This window comes from Corvus hawaiiensis, chromosome 5 (assembly GCF_020740725.1).
Source record: "Corvus hawaiiensis isolate bCorHaw1 chromosome 5, bCorHaw1.pri.cur, whole genome shotgun sequence".
NCBI lineage: Eukaryota > Metazoa > Chordata > Aves > Passeriformes > Corvidae > Corvus > Corvus hawaiiensis.
The window spans coordinates 40,405,858-40,431,075 of NC_063217.1; the positions used below are offsets into that span (position 1 = coordinate 40,405,858).

At 37.2% G+C, this 25,218-nt stretch overlaps 1 protein-coding gene and 1 long non-coding RNA gene across 6 annotated transcripts in view; both read right to left on the minus strand.

Annotated features, from left to right (window-relative positions):
* Window positions 1-25,218, minus strand: part of TLL1 (tolloid like 1) — a 128,566-nt gene that overhangs the window by 76,525 nt on the left and 26,823 nt on the right. The window contains exon 1 of one of the 4 annotated variants that reach the window (XM_048303360.1): window positions 19,128-19,199. The exons of 2 other annotated variants lie outside the window; for them this stretch is intronic. Coding sequence is in view for 1 of the 2 variants with exons in the window: in XM_048303359.1 (XP_048159316.1) it covers window positions 6,037-6,178 (142 nt within the window). In the remaining variant the exon portion in view is untranslated. Of the gene's footprint in view, window positions 1-6,036; window positions 6,204-19,127; window positions 19,200-25,218 lie in introns of those variants that run through there. One more of the 4 variants, XM_048303359.1, reaches the window with a different exon arrangement.
* Window positions 19,134-22,318, minus strand: LOC125325854. Of its 2 annotated transcripts, XR_007203586.1 has the most exons (4): window positions 21,029-22,318; window positions 20,683-20,772; window positions 20,362-20,449; window positions 19,134-19,213 (listed from the first exon to the last, which is right to left on the minus strand). It is a non-coding gene; the product is annotated as an uncharacterized LOC125325854 (long non-coding RNA). The 2 variants fall into 2 exon arrangements; XR_007203585.1 differs by having other exon boundaries at window positions 20,683-22,318.

The window sequence follows — 25,218 nt, forward strand, 5'->3', positions numbered from 1 at the left end:
GCAAATAAGCAGGGCAAATAAAACAGCAAAAGATCTTGCCTACAACCAAAAGCGTAACACTGCGTACGACACCCTGAACTGTTTCTATCACTGCTCATCATGAGTGTTACCTTCAGTTGTAACTATGTAATACATTTCCATGTTACCATACAAAGCTCACAAAACTTTCAAGAGAAAGTTAATTTAACCAAATACTGGATAATTATCCAAATCAATTTGCCTTTTTATTGGACAAAAACATTACAGAAAAGGAAAGTTAAGTGAAACCTTAACAGCATGAAATAGAAGACCAAGGTAGCCTACTTTCAAAGACACATCAAAAAGAAGTTAGATATTTCATGATTTTCACCATGCAGCGTTTCCACATCTGCACAGCTCTAAGCAATTGTTACTGAAATAACAGATATATACTGAAATAACTTTTATACTTGAAAAAGCTCACACAGACACACCTGAAAAGGGATGTAACACCTCTGACAGGCTGCTTCCATGTTTCCACATAAATTGTATAAAATAGCAAGTTCATCAATACTCATACCAATTCCATTTTTCAAACTCTCTCTTCAAACTCACTATCAGAAAACCATTCTCCCTGAGGACAGTATCATTTCTATCAGAAAAGAAAATGATGGCAGAATACTGTAAACATCTCCAGACCGTACACCAGTTAGAAATTCATTCCTCCATTCTTTTGAACGTGGCATCCCTTGACAATAGCTCCCATGGGCACACAAAGTCATCCTGAAATCAGCTACCTTGTATGTGGTAGTGATGTAGCCTTAGAAGCACAAATTTTAATGCAATTTACTCGAATGCTCAATGACACTAGTTACACGTTGACAGCATTACCTGCAACTCACCAATTCCTCACGTCACTCGCCCCTAGAAAATTCCCGTGTTCCCCATGCACAACACTTTTGGCTTCCTTCCTTCCTCTGACCATGTGTTCACATTTATAGGTAGGATGGTGGCAAGGCAACATCCTTATTGGTATAGTCTGGTGCAATACACTTTTCTTAGAAATCATTCAAATGAGAACAAGATGGGGCAAATAAACAGCATACAACAGGGCATACAACTCCCTATTGTTGCTCCCAAGTTACACTTATGGAGCCCCATCTGAGGCATGTAGCATTTCACTACAGCCAGTCCACACTATTTGCCAAACTCTGCATGAAGTTACTACCAAACTGACCCAACTAGGACAGAAAAATAACCATGTAGGACCTGACTGTGGGCACAGAAAAACAGCTGTAGAGCCAAAGGTAGGAGAACAGAAATAATTGCTGGAAAGGCATCCACCATCCTAGCCAACTCGTTCCAGACAACCCTTCCAGGAGCATGGCAATCACATCACAATGCAGATGGGCTATGGGGTGAGTGACGTGCAGCACTGGGGCATGTCCTGAATTTTTCAAAGCAGGAAACACTCTGATATAAAGCAAGACTCATAAGGAAAATGGAATAATTGTGACACCCTTTACCTGAGTAGAACCTTCACTTTCCAAAAGAGACATTTGTAGAGCTTGATCTTTGTGAAAGGGGACACTAATTTGCTAGATATGCTTCTTTGCAGCACAGATAAATCTCAATTTACAGATATCCATTTATCCTGAGCTAATTCCAATTTTTACTTTGTTCTTAATTTCAAAACAGTGACTTTTTCAATTCCATTTTCCTTCTGCTTTGTCTTTTAGTGACAATTTTCATATTTCTTTAAAATTAGTACAACAAAAAAATTTAAAACTTCAAAAAAAGCAAAGACAACTATGACAGAAGTTGCAATCTTAGGTAAAAGGACAAGATTCACCCCTAAACTTACTGCAAGGTGTTTTGAGGACAGGCTCTTCAATATTGCAACAGCTACTCTGTGAAAGGTTTCGTTCTTGGTTAAGCTACTCAACAGGGCAAGCTTCCTGACTTTCAGTAACTGTTTTCTTTTTTTTTATGCAAGATCATCATCAACACCACACAGGCTTTGTAGCTGGTAAAATCTATTCCTCATATAACAGCTTAACCACTGAACTGAACGCAGAGGACAGTGCTCAGCAAACAGTAAGGGTGTCTGCACACTGTTAGCAAAACAAGCAGCTGCACAAAGAACTTTCTTCACCACTGATAACTACCTCAGGCCAGATATTGGCAAAACAAACCTACAGAGAAGTAATCTCAAGGAGACCCACTTATCCATCCTACTATTAATATTTTTTATTACTTTTTTCTACTATTTCTACTCTTTCAAGTTTTTAGTATGCAGAAATAATCAGAAGTTTAATAAAAAATAAATTGAAACATGAGCCTTTCTTCAGAGCAGATATTAACCACTTTGAAAGGAAAGCCATAGCAAGAAACCAGTGACTCTTGGGAAGATCCACAAATGCCAAAAATATTGGGCAATCAGAGCTAACGTTTGTTACCACAGAAAATGCTGACCTGCTTTATATGAAACCACATGCAAGAAAACCATCATTTCCTGGGCCTGTTGCTCCTTCTGCCACCGCAAGAGCAAAGAGAGTGGAGAAAATTCTCCGTCTTCCTGGGAAGGGTGCACGTCAGCCCTAGCAGAAACCATTGTGGCAGAATTAGCTGAACTTCAATTTTGTGATAGCTGACTCTGATTCCCAGCGTAGGAAAAGAAGGCTGACAGGTCATGAGGGTTTTTTTGCTGTCCCCAGACACCTGCAAACACTGACTTCTTCTGCCTTATTAAGGAGGCTAGAAAAATACACCAGGGGGCAAACTCAGATCTATAGTATCACAACAGTCATAATTACCCCAGTTAGTCCTGTGTGACCACTATGATGCTATAATATTCACCTTCATTTTACTTTGAAACTCCATTATCCTGGATAGCCTTAGGGTCAAGATCTACAAAATTAATTATACAGCTAAGCTTTCTTACAGTAGAAAAAACAGACTCCATGAGGCAAAATTATCACTCTTAAAGTGAAATCTTTTTTTAAATATTGAAAACTCATAAACATATAAAACTGGAAAGAAAAACAAAATCATTTGTTCCGAAATTAAGAACAGATTTTAATTAATTCAGTTACTTAGAGAATAGGGAAATGGATAACTTCAAACATAAGCCACATACAGATGAATGGAGAAAAATCCTTGTTGGAAAGAAAGTTGTCAGTCGGAGTGTGCCACCTACATGAAACAGCTGCTAGGGCTGAGACAGATACAGCAGCTGCTACAAAGCCTGCCCAAAGATGCAAGTCTTAGACATTTTCATTCAAACACCAATAAAACAGAGCCACAGCACCAAACCAAGTGAATTACAAGCTAACTGATAATGCATGGCACAAGCCAAAAGACTAGTTTAAGTAGCTAAACAGATAGAGGTAAAATCCTTTATATCCTTTTCCAACCTCCAGACTTTAGAAAAAAGGCAACTTCCAAACCATTCAGTGGAATTGAGGCATTATTGAACTGTAAGGATTTCAGAGAATAAAATCCCTTTTAAAGATGAAGAAGAAAATTAATAGAACATTTATACGTAAATAGACTACTGATGGTGTGGGGCAAATCAGTTTTGATCACAACTTTAATTCTACATCTCAGCCTTTCAGTAGCAATAAGTCAGAAAATTAAGTAAAAAATTATTGTTTCTGGTAAGATGAAGGATTAGATTTATATGCACTACAGGTCTTGCACCTTTGTAAGCATATTTCCCTGGATGCTTTCTTCTTCCACAAACACCCAGGCAAGTCAGATATGAATGGTTCCCCCTGAAAGGGTCCTGGTACAAGGACAGCACAAGCATGGCCAAAGCCAGCAGAGCAGAAGTACTGCATAGCAGCCTTGAAGGGGAAGCAGCAGCAGCTGTCTGGGGGGAGGAAATGTAATAAAAAAAATTTTAAAAAAGGAATAACTGCTTAGATAAGCTACCTGGCTTTGGCAATACCAGTCTTCAAGAAATTCCACAACCAAAACATCTTTCCTCTAGTGTTACAGGTTGTTAATGTGGAGCAGAAGTGGATAAGGAGTTCAGTAATAAGGGAGGTAACTCCCTTAGTAATTTTACTGTGCTATGACAATAAGAGGCCACAGCAACACTTTCTTTATAACTTGGCATTAGAACATAATAAGCATGTCACAATAGTGTTACAGTAAAGCAGCAGTGATAGTGATATATGTGGAAATCCTCCCCTTCTGTACCTTCTCCTCATCTATGGGAAACGAAAAAAAAATGTATTTCATTTTCTCACAGACATAAAATCCCAAGTAGGCTAAAGTAGTACCTCAAAACCAGAAAATCCTGACTAATCATTAAATGCAACCAAAGATTTATACAGAAAGCTAAATGGCACAGAAAGGAAAGTGCATATCTAAGGGATTATCTGGCATTCAGGATCAAGGTTGTCATCACACCACATGAAATAAATGTTGTTCCATTTGCATCATCTTATATTTAAACATGGAGAATTATTAAACTGTATATAAATAAACCCTTATTATAGGTTTCAGAAGTGATTTTCATTATCAGCTGAAGCTTCCTGTTTCCATGATTTTTGTCATGAACCTCACTTAAGTCACTCCATCTCATATTTTAGCACATCATTCTGCGACTTGGCTCTGCAGAAAAGACAAGGAAAGAGACTAAATAGCTCTTAATGCTGCTTGTTTTGGCAGTGATCCAGTGCTTAATACAGTGAGTTCTGGGTATTGGACCAAGGCAATTCTACACTTCTGTCTTCATATTCAAGAGTTGTCTTCTACCACATTTTTTTCTTACCAGAGTACAAATTTTAGTCAATAAAGCCAAAAAGATGAAGCCCAATTGCTTAATTTTGTATCTTCCAATTCATGTAATTGTTTAAAATAGAAGTGAGGAGTCTCCTGCACCACAACTATTTTGCTTGTCTCCTGAATACTGTTTCCTTCCTTCCCCCTCCCCCCCCACATTTGTAATTTAAGGGGTTGGGTTTTATTTTCCCATGGAGACTCTGCACAGCTGCTGATTATTTTTTGGACACAGCAAGTAAAAGAAAAAGTGAAAAATGATCCTCAGAGTTAGTGAGGTGACAGTAAATGTACAGTAGAAAAGCACTGATATTATCCAATGCCTAATAGTAAGTTATTAATTAGAATTTAATATTCCATACATCTGATTCTTACATAGCTTAATATTCTGAGAAATTTTAGCAATGATAATACTTGAGACAGAACTTGTACAATCATAGTAATATTTTGCCTCTTGATGGATACAATGAAATCTCATTTCATCTTTGCATTTATTTGTTTGCTCTTGAAAAGCACTATTCAGCATATCTGCTAAAAGCTTTTTTAAATCCTTGTTTTTAACCAGTAAAGAGTATTAACCTTTTGCAAGTGCTCTGCTGCAAGCCAGCAGAATCTCCGCCCCGTTCTGAAGAGAATTATGGCACCGAGTCCACACTTACTCATTTCCTAGTTTTTGGCACGGTGGTAATTCAAGTGTCATCCACAGAAATTATGCGGAGGAGGTAGGGGAGAGGACAATAAAAAAAATACACAACTTCAGCTTTCTCCTGTCCCTATAATTTCTTTGCAGGACTGTATTTATCCCCAAACTTGTGAGGCTGCAACCACTATTGCCACCCCCAGGCTGCCACAAAAGTGATTAGGTTAAATTGTGCATATTGACAGTAGGATTTACATAAGGATTTACAGTTTGCTACTTGTTTGCAGCTGATTATCAGGCTGGTGCATCACAAGCAAATTAAGATAAAATCAATCCTATGGTGAGAAACACCTGAGTCCCAAGAATTTAAATACAGACCATTCTGTGGTGTAAAATGGTAGCTATGTGAAGGTTCAAGAATTTCACAAATCTTAAAAGAAAGCAAACAGTTATACTTTGCTTAGGCTTTCCATTTCCTTAACGTCAGTCTCATGCTGATCCCCATTTTATAGGGCATTTTAGCTTGCATGTCAAACTGAAACACCAAAGGGCCAATTCAAATAACAGATCCCGACTTGTTCTCCATGTCTATTATTCTTCTCTTCTTGCCTTCATTAAGCCACTGCAGCTCCTTATGTACTGCTTACCACCAGATTTCTTGTGCTCCTCTCTAATAGCAGCCCATATGTTAGCAGGAGCAGAGTACCAGGGTCCATTTGCCATCCCGCTCGCAGACACAGCTTCTCCCTTTTCAACTGCAACAGTCTTAACTGCAGCTGCTGTTTGCATGAATACAGAGAAGACATATACTAAGTTTTTAATTTTTTTAATGGATCTGTTTCTTAATTAATAAAGATGTTACTGCCTAAATTAGTCTCAGAGTATTTTCAGATGTCTTTCAATACAATTCAGCAGCTGAAACAAAGTACATGAGCCAAACATGATGCTTCTAGCCAGCTCACCCTGGGCTGGCATGGTCTGCTGGCTATGAGGGCTGCGTCTTTTGATGGCAACACAGTGGTGACCTTAAATAACCTCTTAATATATCTCTGGAAATAGGAATTACACAAGATGCTGAAAATACTAAGCTTCTTTTAAGCTCAGAGAAAATACAAATATTTAATATAGCTAACATTCAGAGCAAATATGCCAAATTAAATATTAACTTTTTCAGAGGACTGCTGTTTAGCCTATATCATTAAGGGTCTAATATTTCAAATTTCCTTGACTATTAACATTTTAGGAAATGGAGAATTTTAATAGGTTCTTTAACTCCTAGATGGTCTTTCTTCATTCTTTTATGCTTCCAAAGCAAACAATTCAGAAATAAATATGAATATGTAGAAAACCAAGGAAAAGCACTTGACCAAGTAAAGAGCAGTCAGAAAACATGCTACTGTATCACCTAGCCCTTAAGTAGACCATATGTGTTATTACTGTGTTTAAAAAACATTTTCATTTAACTCTTGGACACGGTGCTGGAGACAAATCTTATATTATCAAAAGGCATACTCCTATAAATATTTGAGAGACTTGTGTTCCACATGTGGGAGGAAAAAAAAAAACAGGCATACAAACCATATGTTTTCTTCTACCCACTATCTCTTCTCATATGAATTCTGGTCTGTAAATCATAATCCTAGTTGTCCACGTTTCTCACATACAAATTGTGTCAGTACACATACTTAAGTGGTTCCCCAAGTTAATACAAGAGTAACTGAGAACAGAATTCCTAATAAAGAACAAAACAGAAGGATTTGCTGAGCCAGTGCTCTAAAGCAAAGCTGTTTATAGCATTGGTCTATGAATATGAGAGTGCTCAAATAGTACAGTGTATTTTGGGACAGACAAGATTTCAGGTGAATGATCCTGGGTCATGCCCTATGTTTGCAAAGGAATGCTTTGAATTTTCTGTTCACAACTAAAATATCCACAGACTGTCATATTATAAAAACTGATCTGCTTGAAGCTCATTTAGGAAGACAAGAGTTCAGATTGTGGATTGGTAGCATGAACACTGCTTCAGTTACTAGAGAGCTGTAATATCACAGCCCCTTTGTGAAAATCACAAGTTATTCAGTTATAAGTTATTCCCCAAGAACATGGATCCCAAAACCAAAATAATTTTATCATAACAATTCTATTACTGGTATAAATACATTTAAGTGGACAATTCGTCCAAATGTCATAAAAATTAATCTGCAAAGGTGTCAATTAAAAGCACCTTCACAACTGTGAAAATCAGTGACATTTGTGTTTATAAATTATTCTTGCATTAGTTCTGAAAGTAAATTTCTTTCTATCCCTGAACAGAATAAAAAGCACAATATTTAAAGATAGTCAGCTTTTCAGTACAATCAGTAGAAATAAATCACCAGAAATTTTTAGAAATTTCATACTCATTTTCAACTAAAGGACTGACATATTAATCTTAGAACTAACAAAAACCTAAATAAGATATAAGGCAGAATAGGGACAGACAAAATTGTCATGTAATCTACAAGACATAATGTGGGGAAAAAAAAAAAAAAGAAAAAAGAAAAATCCTGTACTACAGGACTTAACTGCTTTTTTCATGGCAGACAAAAGAAAGAAGCATAGCTTTGGGTTGTGCATATATCAGAAAACTGTCTTTGTGGCATCCCAAAAGCTTTTCACTTTGATGAATGTGTTAGAAAATCATGAATGCACAAGGGACACTTCAAGAGCAGTAAATGACCTAACACAAAGCTTGAGAACAGAAGACATCTTCATGTGCTAAAATGACTTCATTTGTTTTATGAAAACATGGGAGGAACATCTGTCGGGACAGGAAAGCATTCTGGAGCAACTTAAGGCATCAGAGCTGGAATTGGCAGGAGGGATTTGGGGGTTGGGTTTTCTTCTGAATGCTTTTGTTTGGCTTTGACAAACGGTACTTCACATTTCTGAGACTTAGAGAAAGTGAGCTAGAACCTTGAAGCTCAAGACTGGATGGAAATGATTGCAAGGTTCCTATAAATCTCGAGAAAATGTAGTAAATTAAAGATCTACAGAGTATGGATTTTAGGAGAAACAAGTATCAGTGCTACTCCACCTGCAACAGTTCAGTCCATTTGGAAGAAAACACCAAAAAGCTTCTGAGTTACTAAATCCAGTACTTCTATTCCCAGTCCTATGCCTGAGTGACTTGATTGATGCCCTCTTTTTTTGGCAATTTGTGGTATCTCAAGAGGCATTTTTTGGATTTGCACTAAAATAAGTTATCTTGATAAAATGAGCCAAACATCTGAAGGAAATAAGGTACTCTGCTAACTCCACAGGGATCTTCCAGTACTAACAAAAACCTGAAAGGCAAAATGCAACAGCCATTGCTCTGGTTGCCCAGCCTGTGCTGAACACAGAGCAGTGCTAACTACCTTTGAGCTGATGGAGACAACCAGCCCGTGCCCCAACTCAGGGCCCAGCGCTGCACAGCATCTCACACCCCAACCCAGGGAGCTGCTCCAGGGCATTCTGAAGCACTGCTGCTCCATAAAGATCACCTGTAGCCCCCACTCTCAGCAAAGCTTCTTGTGCCACCACAAAAACATCACTTGCCTATTGTCACTAGATCAACGAGTATGTTTTATTCAAGTTTGGAATCAAATATTATTAGTTCCAGCATGGAAGTATGAAAACAACCTTTCTAATGATTACATTATTTTCCATTTGGTAAATGGATTTTTCCCATTCTCCATATTTCAAAATAGAACTAAAATCAAAGTCACTATTTTAAGTCTGTCTGTCTTATCAGAATTTTCTTTTATTAAAATTGCAAAATAGATAATGAGTGGGTAAAAGTAGAAAGTATAAAACATGATAACCTAGCCTACGAATTAATATACCTTTCATTTTCTTTTCCATGTTACTTTCTGTTTCTCTGTATAATAGTGTCCAAAATAAAAGTCCAATCATCTATCCAATCAAAATGTTCAGGGAATACCCAGAAGCTCACTGTTTTAACAATAGAGAACTTAGCAATACAATAAAAAGATTCCACTTTGAAGTTCTGTTAACAGAAATATGCAACTGGTTGAGCTACTAAATTCACATCCCTTCTGGCACCACTGACTTTATTGCATGGACCTTCCCATAAGTAACCAACCATTTTGAAAACAATACATTCCCTTCACTGTTCCTACTGAAAACCTTTTCTGTGAGTGTTTCAATTTGAAGCTGACCTTTCTTCCTTGGCTTTAGACCTATTTTTTGAAAAATAGGTTAGCACTACCACTCAATTTTCATAAACCAATACCACAAATGCAAAAGTAGAGGCCATTCCTACAATAAGAGTTTTGCAACTCTTTTTGAGTAAAATTTTGCAACAGTATCACTGGAATTCCTACCATGCAATAAAATTCTATAAGAGCACTTAACTGATAACATCCTTCAAGTTAAATAATAATAATAACAACAACAACAACAACAACATATTAGGATTGAAGTCTTACTGCACAGCAAGATATAGATAGCTTAAAATTACTAGCAAAGTAATGAAGATAAGTGGACTTCTAGAGAAGGGCATAATGCCAGCTGGAGTCAACTTATCAGAAAAACTTTACACTCAAAGATAAAAATAACTACTTTAATACTTTTAAATCTCCAGATTAATAAAAGAGGGATAAACTAACTTTGTCTTTAATTTGGTAGCTATATCACACTTTTATGTCAGAAACTAAATGTTTCTTCTGTATGGAATTGAAGCCGTTATCTTCACACTACTACCATTAATCAAAATCATTCATATTAAATTGATTTAAATGGTCTTTTGACAAAAGAAGGGACAATTAAGTACAAAGAATTATCATTCATCTGCATCTATTTTCTTGCAAGTTGTCTCTTAGCTTGATGCTATACAACTATTTTTCAACTAGAAAAATATAGAGAAACATTTATGAAAAATCACCATTTAGCTTGGGGCTACTGTAACTGTATACAATGAGAGAGACAAGTCCTAAATGCAGAGTGACCTGGACTTCTTGCCAAACTGCCAAACAACCATCCAAACCAAGAGTTAACAGCTAGCTCAAGTGCATTTTAGAAAACTCATACCTTCAGAACAGGGGCACACAGGTCCATGTACCTTTGAAGAACATAGATCACATTACAGAAAGCAGATGTATCCTAGAAAACAGAAACTCCCCAAACGGTTTGTGAGTTTGCATGACATACCTCAAAATCAACAGTTTGGTTCAAGAGCAGCCAAGAAGCAGAGAATGCCTTGGCTGACAACTGAGAGGCCACCTTCTCACTGTTCATAGCTCCATCCACCCCATCAGAAAAATATTAGGCATGTGGATCAAACAGAACCTGCTTGGTATCTTATCAAGTTGTCAAGCAAAGGAAAACAACAAGGGAGAGAGCTGGGAAGAGGGCCAAGGTTCACTGGGGATGCAGCTGGACAGAAGCAAGAGGAATTGCTAATGACCCACTTACCAATATGACATGGAATTAGCAGAATGGTGAATGACCAGGCAAACATGATTTTTAGGGCAGCACTGCGGCCCCAGAAGTGTAAGCTATTTTAACAGAAAAATGGTGTAAAAGAACAGTAGGTATTTCACCTGGCAAGCAAACTTAGCAGGGCATTGGCAGAAGAGCTAATTCAGCTTTCATATATGCTCTCTCAACGGAATGATGACAGGCTGGAACAGGTTCATAAGGGATTCGTGCAAATGATTTTTCAAGGTACAATGAGATACCAGAGGAAGTCACTATACATAAAATGTAACAGAAGCAATGTTAAATGGTTTGATCGCCATTAAAATAGTAAAGAGAAGAAGTTTATTCACTGTGTGACTTCTCTTAGTCCTGCTGACAAAAGACAAAGCAAACAGAAATTGACAACAGGACAAATCAAACTTATGGAATAAGGCATACTGGAGCTGGGAAGGCATTTACAGTGTAGCAATGATCATTAACTTTATTAATCATTAATCATTACCCCTCTAATTTTTGTCTGTAGTTCATCAAGAATGAGACTATTCCACACTCCAGAAAAAAATGAATTGCAAATAGACCCTATGCCATCTTAAGAGAAGAGAAAGCAAGGAAATGGACAGAACAGTAGGCAGTTAGAAGTCTAAGTGCTTGATGTGATGGCTACAATAAGCAAATTGCCAATTCAAAATACTCATTTTGTGGTTTCTGAACTCCAGTCCCCGGGCATAAAGGTAACATAACAACTGTCATTGCCATTCCACAGAAGAGTAAAGCCTCTCCTTGGGGGCAGGACAAAAGAAACAGTATCTGGAAAAGAGACAATGAGGAAAAAAAAAAAATCACTCTTATATGAGTTTATCAAAAGTAGCAGCCAGCAAGTTAAGCTATTTTCTTAAACAAAGAAAATAGCAACATTATCAAGTTATGCAAGAGCAAATAATCACAATTTTGAGAAAGCTGTATGTAAAATATATCTGACATGGGCAATCGAAATAACAGCTCTAATAAGCTTCATCTCTGAATACAATGTGGAGCCTCATCTCTTTCAGAGGATAAATTTCACACATTTTTTATCTTTTTTAATATAAAGGTCAAATATAAACTTTCCAGTGCTTTCAGAAAACCTGTTCTTTACTGTCCATACTGTATAAGTAAACTTCTTGTAAAACATTTTGATGTTTAACAAATGTAGAAAGTGCACCCCCGCAGTCACACAAGGCTGTTCCATACAATGCTTTAACTGACACACACAAACTGACAGAATATTTTCCTTCTCACTGCTTAGTGAGAGGTCAGTACAAACACATTAAGAAGACAGCCGATGTTTCATGGATCTAGCTTCCTTTGACTGTCCTTGATGTTTTGCAGAAGAACTTAGCTTCACCCACAACAGTTTTAGGGTATTTGTGGCCAGCAGATAGTCAGTGAGCATTCTGCAGCTGACAACAAAAGCTGTTGCCACCAAGATGTGGCTGTTCCACTTCAGACCAGGTTTGGTACCAGCTGGAGTAATTTTGCGTGTTAAGATCAGCATACTTCCTACCGCTTTCTACTTTGGATCTAAAAAATACCCTAAAAAAATCTATATAAATTCTGAATTGAAAAGACAGGACAAATTCTTAGCATCTGGTTTCAGTTGGTTCAGATGACTTGGCAAAAATATACATTATTTTTCTGAATGGCACAGGAAATGACAGTAAAGATTCACAGTAATTGCATGATCCTTGAGTTTAAGATAATCACAAAAAAGACACACATAACAAGATTTGACTTGTGGCAAAGTTATCTGAAAAGCAAAAATCTCTTGGCTATACATGATGGACAGATAAATGAACAGTTTTGATCTTGTGTTTTTCCTATCATCCTATTTGATCTGGCAAAATCATCTGTCAGTGAAGCAAAAGCAGCTTTCAGGAACGGAATCTTTGGTATTTTCCACTGGGGCAGAACTAAACTTCTGAGGCAATTCTGTATTATGATAATCAACGAGGTGAAATTTAACATGGAACACTGTACAAACAATATTAACAATGCACCACTGAAGAAGGTATTTACCAAAATTGCAACCCCCAGAAGCACCCGCATCTTCAGCAGAGAAATACTACAACAAAGCAAAGATCTCATGTCAGCATTTGGCAAGAAAAAGAAAAAGGATGAGCCTTTGGTCTGATTAGTTTGAAAGAGAAGGTAACTTGGGTTTGGAGAGAAAAAAGAAAAGAAAATCCTTAACAGAAATTTGTGTCACCATAAAAAACCAGACACGAGGAAAAATGTTGACCAAGTTTTAAAACATAACAAATACCTAGTGATAAGTAGCTACTGGAGATAAATGCTTGATTTCCTACCGATAAATAAATATCAGCTAGTGTACACTAGTGTGCAGCTATGTACACATCTTTTCCAACACTTGAATCTAACACTCCTTGCTTCCTTAACAGTCAAAAGCACACTGTTATCGCATGTAGCTATGCTATGCTATTGATTATGACTTTGACATTCTTCAGAATCATGTAAAGGCAGTTTGCTTACATGATAAAATGTTTTGGGGTTTTGGGGTTGTTTTTTTGGGGGGGGTTTTGTTGGATTTTTTCCCTCTGAGCACATGGAATTTCTTCCCTGCTATGGAAACGTTTTGAAAATTGTCTTTCACTTGGTTTGGAACAAAATAACATTTTGTTCTAATCTTACATATTATCTCCTTTGCGGATATAGAACAGGATTTTACTTGCAGTAAAATGTCTTAAAAAGCAAAACACTCTTGGAGCTTGGAGACCTGTAGTGAAGTATTATTCAGAAGTACCAAGGAGTTGTTTTGATGGTACATTTCACACTACAGTCTTAATCTGTTGGCAAATCAGATACTTAAAAGGAACATATCCTGCAACTAGTTAAATGGTAACAATTGCTAGCATTTCATATACTGACTTCTGTTCCATTTCTATTATTTCTCTCCTCTCTTTAATTACAGGGAAAGATTACATCTGAAAAATCAATGCCTGCAGCTAAAATATGAAAGTTAAATTTAGGTACATATTATGTAAATGCAGAGAAAAGACTAGTCCACACTAATTATGCTTTAAGGTATCAGAATAAATTTTCTAACTTTCTACATTCAGACTTTTTTAATGGGTTTTTTCCCATTTTTCCACTCACCAGACAGGGCACAACCATCAAGAACAGTATTTTTACTTTTTCCTGACAGAAGTCTTTTCAGCAGCACCTATATCTAGAATAAATTTAACTTTTTCCCCCTGCTTGCTTGCATATTTCTGCACACAATTTCAATAAAAGTAACTCTTAGTAGGAAGCATGAATGAAGAAGAGTGTGTGACATTTGCAGCTAAGTGGCAGGATGCAGACTACCAGGAAAAGATAACTAAAGTCCATGGTGAGCACTTAAACGTAAAGCAGTTTGGCAGAACCTGACACTGTGCTGCAGTCGGGAAACTAGATAACAAAAGGTTGGCAATGTGCATTCTGCTCTTTAATAGAAAAGATAGTATCAGATAAGCTAACAGCCAAATATTCACATCGTGTCTTTCCTCACAATAACATGGACAGGAATACCTGGCAATACTAAAATTTAATGGTATTTTGTTTGGAAGAAAAATTAATCTGAACTGTATGCTAAGATGACCTTTCATTTAGATAAAATTGAATTTAAAAACTACTCTTTCTGAAAAGAAAGCGATAGTGCAACTCATTAAGACAATTTTCTGTAAAGATGATAAGTATCTAGCCATTGTTGTACTTTTCACCACTATAAAATGTAAGACTAGTAAAACTCGTAGAGTTTTCTGCCAAAAGACCTTAGCTAATGAATTCAAGAAGCAGATATAACACTAAGGCTGTTTTGCAAATACAGCAGTCTTCATGGTAATGTTTAATTTTCCTTGTACCCAAACTTTGTTGAGAGTGTGCATTTGAAACAAACCCTTTGGAGGAGCTGAAAGTTTTCCATCTCTCCCATAAGCTAATACCTTAAAAGAAAGGTAAAATAAAGTACTGCACTGTGCTTCCTGTTTTGGGGCTTTGTATTATGATATACTATGATTGGGGAAAAAAATTCTACAGCAAAAGAATCTAAATTTAGATATAACAGATATGCAGACACTTTAATTCTTTACTATTGTAGGATTATTTTTGAAAACAAAATAATTTTCAACATCAAGGATTGTGTCATAATATGCTTCTACTATGTATTGTTAAAAAACAGGTAAAAGCTATTATAAAGTAACTTCCTAGCTTTTGCTTTAAAAAGTGAAGTCAATTTCTAGCAGGGCCAGCAACAAGAACCATGCTTCCACCATGGTTCAGGGTTTTAGCCTGAAATTACAGCACAGACTTCTGTCAGCTGAGATTTAGGAAGTTAATTGGCAATAGAGGAAGGCCTTATCCCAGAGAGGGAGATGGTTCATGGAGCTAAGTGTTACCTCCAACATCAGTCAGGGGAGCCATGGCTCAATTTATCCCACTCTTTTCTCCCACTCTGGAGGTAGGATCTGTGCCACATATTTGTGCCCCTAAAGGAGGGAAAAGAGACTATGGTTTAATGGGGAAAGCCTGGCCAGGCTGTCTGCTTCTCCAAGTTTCCCAGCAATTGTGAAAACCTCTTCTCCCAGGAGGTATTCTGGGAGGCTGATGAAGCTAAGTGAAGTCCTACCTCCTATCCTAACTTGCTTCCCTCCAGATCATATTTGCTCTGTCAGCTCCCAGCATAATGTAGTGCAGTGCTTTGGCGGCAGCCTGGGACCCTCTTCCTGGAACAGCCACGTTTAGACATGGATTTGGCAGGCTGAAACCAGTTTCCTGAGGAAGAAAGTCAAGTGAAGGGAAATCAGGTGTCTAAATGGAACTGTTTAAACTCAATTAAATCTGAATAAAATTGGATGGGAGTTACAAAAGGGTGGTTTTCTAGCTCCAGGGTCTTTTTCCCCCCCAAATTTCAAAGATTTGCAATGTAATTGCTTTTCTGCATCCCATCCTCCCCCAAAAGTCAAAGTAATCTTAAAATACCAAAGACAATATCAAGTCTACAGATGAGTGTAGTAATCCTCTCCAATGAGAAAATTATAGACAGTGAGTGCATTTGTAGGAATTTGCATTTGAGGATTGTGGTCCTCATTCTTTAACTCTGCAATAAGGCACAGAGGGCAAAATGGACAAATTCCAAAATACAGAATAGGGCACTTGACCATTCAAGAGATACCTCTTCAGCAGCAAAGCCCAACCTTGTTCTGAAATCAGTAGCTAAAATCCAGTCTAGAACCTGTCGTGATCAGCAGACATTACTACTTTACTACAAGGAAGCTTACATGAAGTGTGTTTGTGAAGCTCAGCCCACACTACCCAGTGCACATGTGTTAACACTATAAATAATTTACAGTTTTATAGGCAGGTTCATCAAAATCATCATCACAACAGCCTAGAATTGCCATCTAGTACACTTCATGCTCTGCATCACTTCCTAACACCTATGAAAATAAGAAAAAACCAAGCTACACTGAGAAATTTATCTGTCCATACATTTTGTGTACATAGCCTGGAACCACAGCGTAATTAATATTTTATCAATGAGAATTTTTGTACAAAACTCCAAGGAAATGGGGTGGGTTCATTCCTACTTATTTGATCATATGCACTTGATAGCTTGAAAAATTTTGTAAGCAAAGTCAAAAATATCTGCCATTTATTTAAGCCACGAATGCAAGCATAATTCCTGTCCATGGCTTGCTCTCTTCTAAATGCTAACTATGGAGTACAGTTGGTGAATCTACAGTGCTTGTAGATTCACACAGATTTTGCAGATTTATCTTTGTTGCCCAAAGTGACACTTGTGTTCCAAGTAACTGGTGAATGGATGAACAGACAGGCAGACGTGTGGCTATGGATTCCCAGAGGACTGAAAGCAGAAGCATCCAATTAACATGTAATCTTTCCTCAACTTCCATTATGTCCTAACACTTTTGTGTAAACTTTTATTTCAGTTTGATGCTTCCATCAACCCTTTGTTCTGAAACTCTGGAAGTGAATACTCAGTTTCTTGAATTATTTGAAAATATTAAAATACATACTTGGTCATATATTCAAATTATCATCTTTCTTGAATCCAAAATAAATTTTAAATCAAGGAAAACAGTAGTTACTACCTGTCACACAAAAGTAGTATTAAGTGTGAATCAAAAGCTAAGTTCCAGGAAGTATACAACAACTATATAGAAAAGCAAGTTTCTTAGAAAAGTTAATGTCCCCACTACGTATGGCTGGTATACATACCTCGAGGAAGCCTTTTTTCCAAATTTACTGTTATTTTCTGTACATGCAAAATCTGAGCATTCACCAACCAAAAAAGAATAATATACAGTTTTGCCTATTGCATTCTGTGGTTCAGTAACACAGTTTTTGGAGCTACCATGCTGCAGTTACTTCCACTGCAGTGAATAAAAAGCAGGCTATCCCACAGTCCCACCTCACCAGCCACATCACCAAACACCTTACAGACTACAAAATGCTATCAGCTGTTTCGAAGAGCTCTTTGCTTCCCATCTGCTTGTCAGGATGAGGAGGTGGCACTGCTTTTTTTTTGAAAAGTCTTGGGTTATCTCTTCTTTAAAATAAAACATTGGCTATTTTTATGAAAAGGAGTGCTTGTTTTCCTTCTTTGTAAGCAAGCAAAAGTGTTTAGCTTTTGCCATAGCATGTTTACTTTTGCTAAGAGGACAAAGCTAGTGTTGGAGCCAAGAAGAAATATATAATACAAAGGAGAGCTATTGAGGAATAAATTTGTAATGTTTTCTTTTCTTTAACAGCATTATTTGTTTCTAAAGTGGAACATATTTATTTTTCATAAGTGATTGCAGAGCACATGACCCAGGACTTACCTCCACTGACTTAAGAATATCTTTTGAAAGTCTCTAAGTCTAATGGAAAACCTCTGCTAAATTACCAAACAGGAAGTAGATTAAAAAAGGGAACACCTTCAGGTATTCCTCAGAAGCTCTACTTGAATATCTCCTCTCCATTTGTGTGAATTCCAGTAACTGGACAAACTCCAAAGTACCCATCCAATTTTGCAATTGTTCATCTCAATCATTAATGAAAGACTTGACTCTCACAATGGACATTTTACAGACCAGGAAATCTTTGGAAAGAGTGCCTCAATACAATTTTTATTTATTGTAGCCCATTCTTCAATGTAAAATATCAAGACCTACCAAACATGCGAAAAACAGAGAAAAGTGAAAACCAGAAAAAAAAAAAAAAAAAAGGTCACCATGCCTGCAATGGAATGGTGAATAAACATCCAGTGCACAAAAATTGTGCTTCCAAAATGTTGTCCTTTACAAGGAAAACTCAGGAAAAAACAAGTATCTGTGTAGTGTTAAAATCAAATACCAGCTATGTGAATTCACTTGGTAAACATGCATTTGCACAGACAATTTTAATGAAATACAATACCTGATCACTCACTCGGGAAGTTTAGCTATTCCCTCCAAAGTCAAGAGCATCCAAAGCACGTATCGCTTCATCATACACATTTATACCCACTTTTCCAGCAAGAAGAAAGAGAAAACCAGGTGTTTCAGGCACAGGCCATGCACCCCAATGCAGGTGTCTAACACAGGCAGACCTAGTGACTGACTGATAATGCCACATCTCTCTTCAACTCCTTATAGCGGGATGAAAGATGACCAGCTTAAACTAAACACATCTGTCTTTTAGAAAGTTGGCCTTAGGGAAGATAAATGCTATCTTGAGCATTACTAATGCTTTAGCACATTTTCTCCCCAGTATTTTTCAGATGCAATAGAGAAATTGGATGCACAATGTTGTGTCTTATTTATTCTTGCAGCATAATTACATTCTCCAATGAAGGCACAAGTGGCAATGTAACTAATCTTCAGGCAAGTGTGGCATGTGTGCAAATCAGAAAATACAAGTTTATATACATGTGAGCAGGTGATTTTTAAAATGAAAATATAAAATACCCTAAAATAATGGGTTTGAGTTCAAAAAGCAGCACTGCATTAAGTTCCTATGAAACAATTCTGCACATTTCAAGGTACAAGTCTGTTTTGTCTATTTAAATGATGTTTCTAGGATTTGAAATGTTAACCTAACAGTGTACTGAAACTGAGGAGATAAATCAATGGCTTCATTTACTATTACTATGCAGCAACGTGAATATTTAAAGGTGCTTGCTAAAATGATGTCTTAATCTCTGTCAAAAGATTAAGACATAATTTGCACAGGGGACTGTGCAATTACCACTTACTTAGGTGAGTAATTAGTAATTTTGGCAAAAAAGATCCCCTTTGAACATGGGACAGAATCTTCCCTGTTGATTCTTAGACTAATTACCTAAAAAGTAAAAGACCAAACAATTATAAACTTGAAAAAACATACTGAGTATAAAAAAGCAGCACAATTAATTTACTTTTATTCTGATTTCTCTAATTGCTGTAAAGCAAAGTTTAGTATAGCTTTTATTTTAAACCCGTATCTTGATTTTTTTATTTAATTCTGAAATTAATTAAGCAACACATAAAGCTCTGTACATTAGAAAAGTTTGTTCTAAGGGCCTGTCAAAAGGTTTATCATAAACAGTAGTTTCAGAAACATGAAGAAATGGTCCCCCCATGGTTTTCTTGGTCTTACATTGATTGCTAAGTAAAAGGGGGCAGAAAGCAAATAAATTTGAGCATGGGCATTGTGATTATCCATTCTTCCTGTCATTTCCTCACTCTGTTTCAAATTCCTCCAACCTGTTGTTTTCCAGAAAAAATTTAAGTGTGTTCATAAATGTTCACTCCAGGGACCATTTCCCAACAAAACTGCAAACATTCAGATCCCACCAGCTCAGCTCCCAAGAGGCTCCCTGGTCTCTCCCGGCACGCCGCGGGGCAGGCAATGCATGCCCACATATACCCTTCATCTCATGGATAAAACCCCATCACTTCAGTGCACCACAGCACAGCCTGTTTTCATACTTTGAGCCAACAAGGATACACACAATCGCAATCATAAATTTGTCCTCAAAATTATGTTGGGACTCATTAGGAAGCTGAAAGATGATGAAAATTGCATGTTCCTCAGTTTTAAAGCTTCTGAAAAAGGTCTGAACAGCAGCATTATACCAAAGTTTAAGCAGGGCTTAAGAGTCAAGAGTATTTCTTGTGAGACTTAACAGAATCCTTTGACATCTCTGAGTACTAGATCATATTTTTCCAAAAAATGAGCTGTATGTTTTCAAAGAAACACTGCTCAGCCTAACTAACATTTAGGAAAGCCTTTAAGGTCCTCGGATGAAAAGCAAGATCTCATGTAATTTAGGATATCACACCAAGTCTTAATTGGCAATACTTCAATTACTTTAATTTAGAGAATAACTTAACCTACCCACTAAATTACTAGTTTGCCTAATTACAAGGAACAATCATTCTCTATCTGACTAATGGAAGACAGATTTTCAAATGACACACTCTTGTAGGTGAGACCATTTAGTTTACCTGGAAACTATCTCCAGAAGTGCATTACTTCAAAGCAGATCATAAAACTCTGGTTGTTGACCTTTTTTTTTCTCTCCAGAAGGGTGTTCTGCAATTAAGCAAAGTGCCAGAAGCTAAAATGCTTAATCCTCTTACAATTTACTAATCCGTTTTATTAAGAACAATGAAGATATCACTACATTTTTTTCTTAAGCATATTAGGTAGGAAAAAGCTAGTGCATGACAAACACCCGAGTTCAATAAAACTACTTTTTCATCTAAAAAAAAGTAAAATGAAACCCCTTTAAACAGTGCCTTAAGGCAATAGTCTCAGAAACTTACTTAATCGGCACTCTTAAACAAACTTCCTTAACTGTATTTCTCCATTACCATCTACTGTGAGAATCCTTAACTCGATAATATTGTAAATCCCTGAAAAGAAAGAAGCAAGTTGAAAGGCAAACAGATTAGCGCATAATTGACAAAGGGACAAACATTTAAAGAAAGGTAACAACAAAATCAGGAAAGCTAGGTGTAATCAAAGCAACAAAGCATCCTTACTGCTCTAGGAATGAGAGAATTAAAATAAATAAATGAGAACAGCCAAAACACAAAGAACAAAAATCCAAAGAAAAACAACAACAAAAAAAAAAAAAAAAAACCAAAATCAGACAAAAACCAAACAAACCAGAAAGCCACCAAGCCAAGGACTTCACAAAATGAGCCTCTAAGCTAGTTGAAACTGAGAAGGCGCAAGACACAGTCACGAAGCTGAGCAGAAAAGGATCACCACCGCCGCCTCCCCCAGCAACAGCAACACCGACACCGCGTTCCCCTCCTGCCCAGAAGGGCAGCGCTCGGGGCAGGCTCTGGCCCCCCTTGCCAGTCAGGTACACGGGCAGGGCATGGCCCAGGCCCTCCGGGATGGAGTCCCTTTAGCGTCAATGGGGAAGAGGCATGCATGGGAGCTGCAGGAGCTCCCTCAGCAGCTGCCCGGGAATTAACGCAACGCACGGCAGCTGCGGGGGAGAAGGGAGCAGGGAAAAGTGATGCGTGCATCAGAGAGAAGTGGCAGCTTCGAGTATCAGGAAAGCTCACCGTGTCTGTGGGATTTAATCACGCGTTTTAAAAGGGGCAGAGGGGAGTAGAGCAGAAATGATGGGCTCTAACCCAAACAGAATCATAAGCAATAAATAATAGGGGTTGGAAATCAGAAACTCCTTCATAGTGGGCAACAAGCTCTGAAATTTCCATCATTTCAAACTCAGTGTTGATAAGGGTCAAGAAGAAAATCCTTACTTTTAGGAATGTTTGCTGTGATCTGTTCCTTGAAAAAATGACAGCTAGGGAAGGAATCAAGTAACTGCTGTGAAAAAATCATCTGTTCTGCAAAAGGCAACTTCTCTGCCAGCTGGTATTTAGGAGACAATTTTATGTGAAGAAAAACAAAACATAATTTACAGAATATAGTCATCCAAATTTACCAAAAGGTAAAATGTATTTATTTTTCTGACTGTAAACTATTTCTCCTCTTAGACACACAAACCCACCAGTATCATACCTGATGGCAATTTCTAAATCTGAGAAATATTCTTAGAAATCATGTGTGGATTATCAGTGTCAAAATTCATCATGTGGATCCATGAGAAAAAATTCACCCACTAGCCTATTTACCAGGAATTCTTTCAAATTTATTCCTTGGTGAATACCTAATCAGACTGGTATACAGATGTGACACAGAAAAGGCCAGATCTTTCTGAGATGCACCTTCGGTGACATTTGAAAGATATACAGTTTTAAGACCATTTCTAGTTTCCTATTTTAATTTAATATTCACCCTTTAATTTAGCTGGATTGGTACCTGAGCAACTTGAACTAATGGGTAACATTACTACGGCAGGAGGTTTGAAACCATATGATCTTTAAGGTCCCTTCTAACCCAAGCTATTCTAAGATTCTATGATTAGTAGTTACCTTCCAATCCATTTAACAATAACAGCTTTGTCTAGTTTGTTCTAAAAAACAAACCAGAAAAACCCAAACAAGGAAAAAAAAAAAAATCAGGATTACAAGAGTGAAATTTGAACATATTAAAATAAACTGATTTTATATTAATCGTCTAAACATACAAATCGATTGAGCTCTATGTATAGCTATAAAGCACAAATTATATACCCACAAAACACAAATTAAAAATTTATGTTCATGTAAATATCTACTTTACAGTTCCACTAACTGCAGAAATTTATTCCACAATCTGTTAGTCAGTGGTTCCGAAACAAAGATGACTTCAAGCTTGATCGGAGAACACAGTGCAGAGAGGGATATGTAATCTCTTTTCGAACCAAACACTGCACATCCAACTAACGTAATGAGATAAATTGTGATCCTGCAAATATTTAGTTACAACAATATCCAATGGAACTGGCCAAGGATGTCAACAGAAGTGTTATTTATTGACTTAAGCTAAGTGCCCACAAGAGAAAAATCTGCTTATCTTCACTGATAACACACTTAGAAAGTCAGAGGAATGGGACCACGCCTATCACTTCAGTTTAAATGCACTCACAGGGCCACCTTAGCTGCTCAGATAATTTGCCTACAGCTGCAGAGCAAGTGGGAGACTGGGCACAAGCACAAGCTTAGCAAACATACAAGTATGAACTTCATTTAAAGTGGTTAGGAACATAAACTTTTGAAACACCTTATCTCACCAGGCCCTTATTCACAGCAAAAACTTCTGTTTTGTCAGCTAAACTAGATCAAAAAGCGTTTGACAAACAAGAGTCTTCACTGTAAAAATGAAGGGGCTTACTGAAAGCACCCATGTAATTAAAAGAATTGGGCTTGTTTCTCATACCTACAGAATAAGAGATTTAACTTAAAGCACATACTTGCAGATTTTATAATGAGTTGCTTCAATAATTAAACATTTCAGCTGCTTTATCCAATCTTAGAGTTTGTACAACTAATTCAGTCTCGTTGACATTTCACACACTCTGCCTTATTCAGATTTCCTCTCATTCCACACATGGAAGCACTGCTGATAGAAATCAGACACCTAAACAGAAGCTCAGATCAGGGTTTAGTCAGCATGCTTTCAAAATATCTCAATTCTGAGAAGCACTCTTTGCAAAGCATTTAATTCCATCCAAAACCAAACTAATTTAAATTTCAGTGGAATCACTATCTATGTTATCTTGTTCCCTACTCTGCCAAATCAGGTCACCTCAATCCTAGCATTCAGTCAGTCTTTCTCTTGGCTTATCCTAAAAAATCCTCTGTATGTCCTAAATGGTAAGCAGGTATATTACCAAACATTATAAAGCTTAGCTGAGAACTGTATCTCACAAATCACAGCAATGCATTTCCAATGCATGTTTTATTGCTCGTATGTTCTAAAATCAAAAAAACTCATAAAACCAAATGCTCGTGGTAAATTAGACATTAAAAAATGCAACTCTTCATCCATACTTGGTAAGAGACACTTTTTAATTCAGCTGGGTAGACAAAATACACATATTTCTTCAAAAATGCTACTTCAGAAAAATCTTCCCCATCAGAAAATAATCTGTGTATGATGTCACTGTGATTTCACTATACTGACCTAGTGCTTCAAATTAGGGAAAAATGATAGATTTCCAAACTATGCAAGCTAAAATAACATTTGATTACACACTACTTCTTCTCTCATCTAAAGCCATTAAGTGGCAATAAGTTTATTATCACTGCCATTAACTTTTAAGATGCTTTGTCTTCCCATCATCCTCTACAGAGCCCCTCAGTACATAAATGCACAGAGTGATTCAGCACTTGGCACCACTGACAGGTAAGAGGGAGGTGGCCTGGCAACCTGTTCTTTCATGCCAGATCTATCCTTAGTTGTACTATCAAGGTAAAGTTAACAAACCTATCTTAATCCATAATTTTCCACTGCGCCTACAATAAAGCATTAAGGAGAAGAAACTTCATAGAAGAACCTTCAATTGTATCTGAGAGCATTGTTTTAGCAACTGATTTGACTAATTAATGCTGTTTACACACCAAGTTTGCTGGAGTTCTTTGCTTTAAGAAGGTTTTATGTTGATTTAACCTGGAAACATTAGCATGAGGTGCTCTTAAATTGAAGAAAGAATGTCTAAAGAAGCCAATGCCTTGTTTAAACTGATCTCTAAACTTAAGCGATTTAATCATTACACTTTTCTTGTGTACACAAGGCCTTTGTGTTACAGCATCCCCTTGAAAAGGTGTAGGCTTCAAGGATACTGAGAGAAGCTTGATGGACCACAAACCCAAAACGAGCTGCAGAATAGGTACACAAGGCTTTGTTTGATTACTCCCTCCTAACCAGCTTGCCCTATACTAACAGCTCTTAGGACAGTTATATTTGCATGACAAGGAAGAAGAGATTTTTAACTATTCTGTGTGTAGAATGAGAAGAAGTGGATACCCATTATGCCACTACACTGAACTAAAACATTATAACTTAGGCAAGCCAAGACTGGATAGGCTACTATCGTTTTCCACAATCTATGCAGCACCACACAAACACACACCCAGAAAAAGAAAATAAAGGCATTACTCAGAAAATAATTTACATTTAGTTAAAGGGATTTCATTTACCGCAGTCTATGCCTAAGCAAAACAAAAGAATATCTTTGTGAAAGCAAATTTCACATACAAGCAATCTGCATAATGAACTTTTTTCCAGCAGCACTTGCCTTTTTCTGTATAATAGAAGCCTGTGTGGATGACAGTGCACATGCTCCTGTTAGAATGCCTTGGGAGAAAACCATAATTCAGTGAGGCAGGGCCCCACCTCACTTCCTCCGCTGACAGGTGCTTGACAGTCCTTGTGCCCAGGGCATGCAGCTGTGG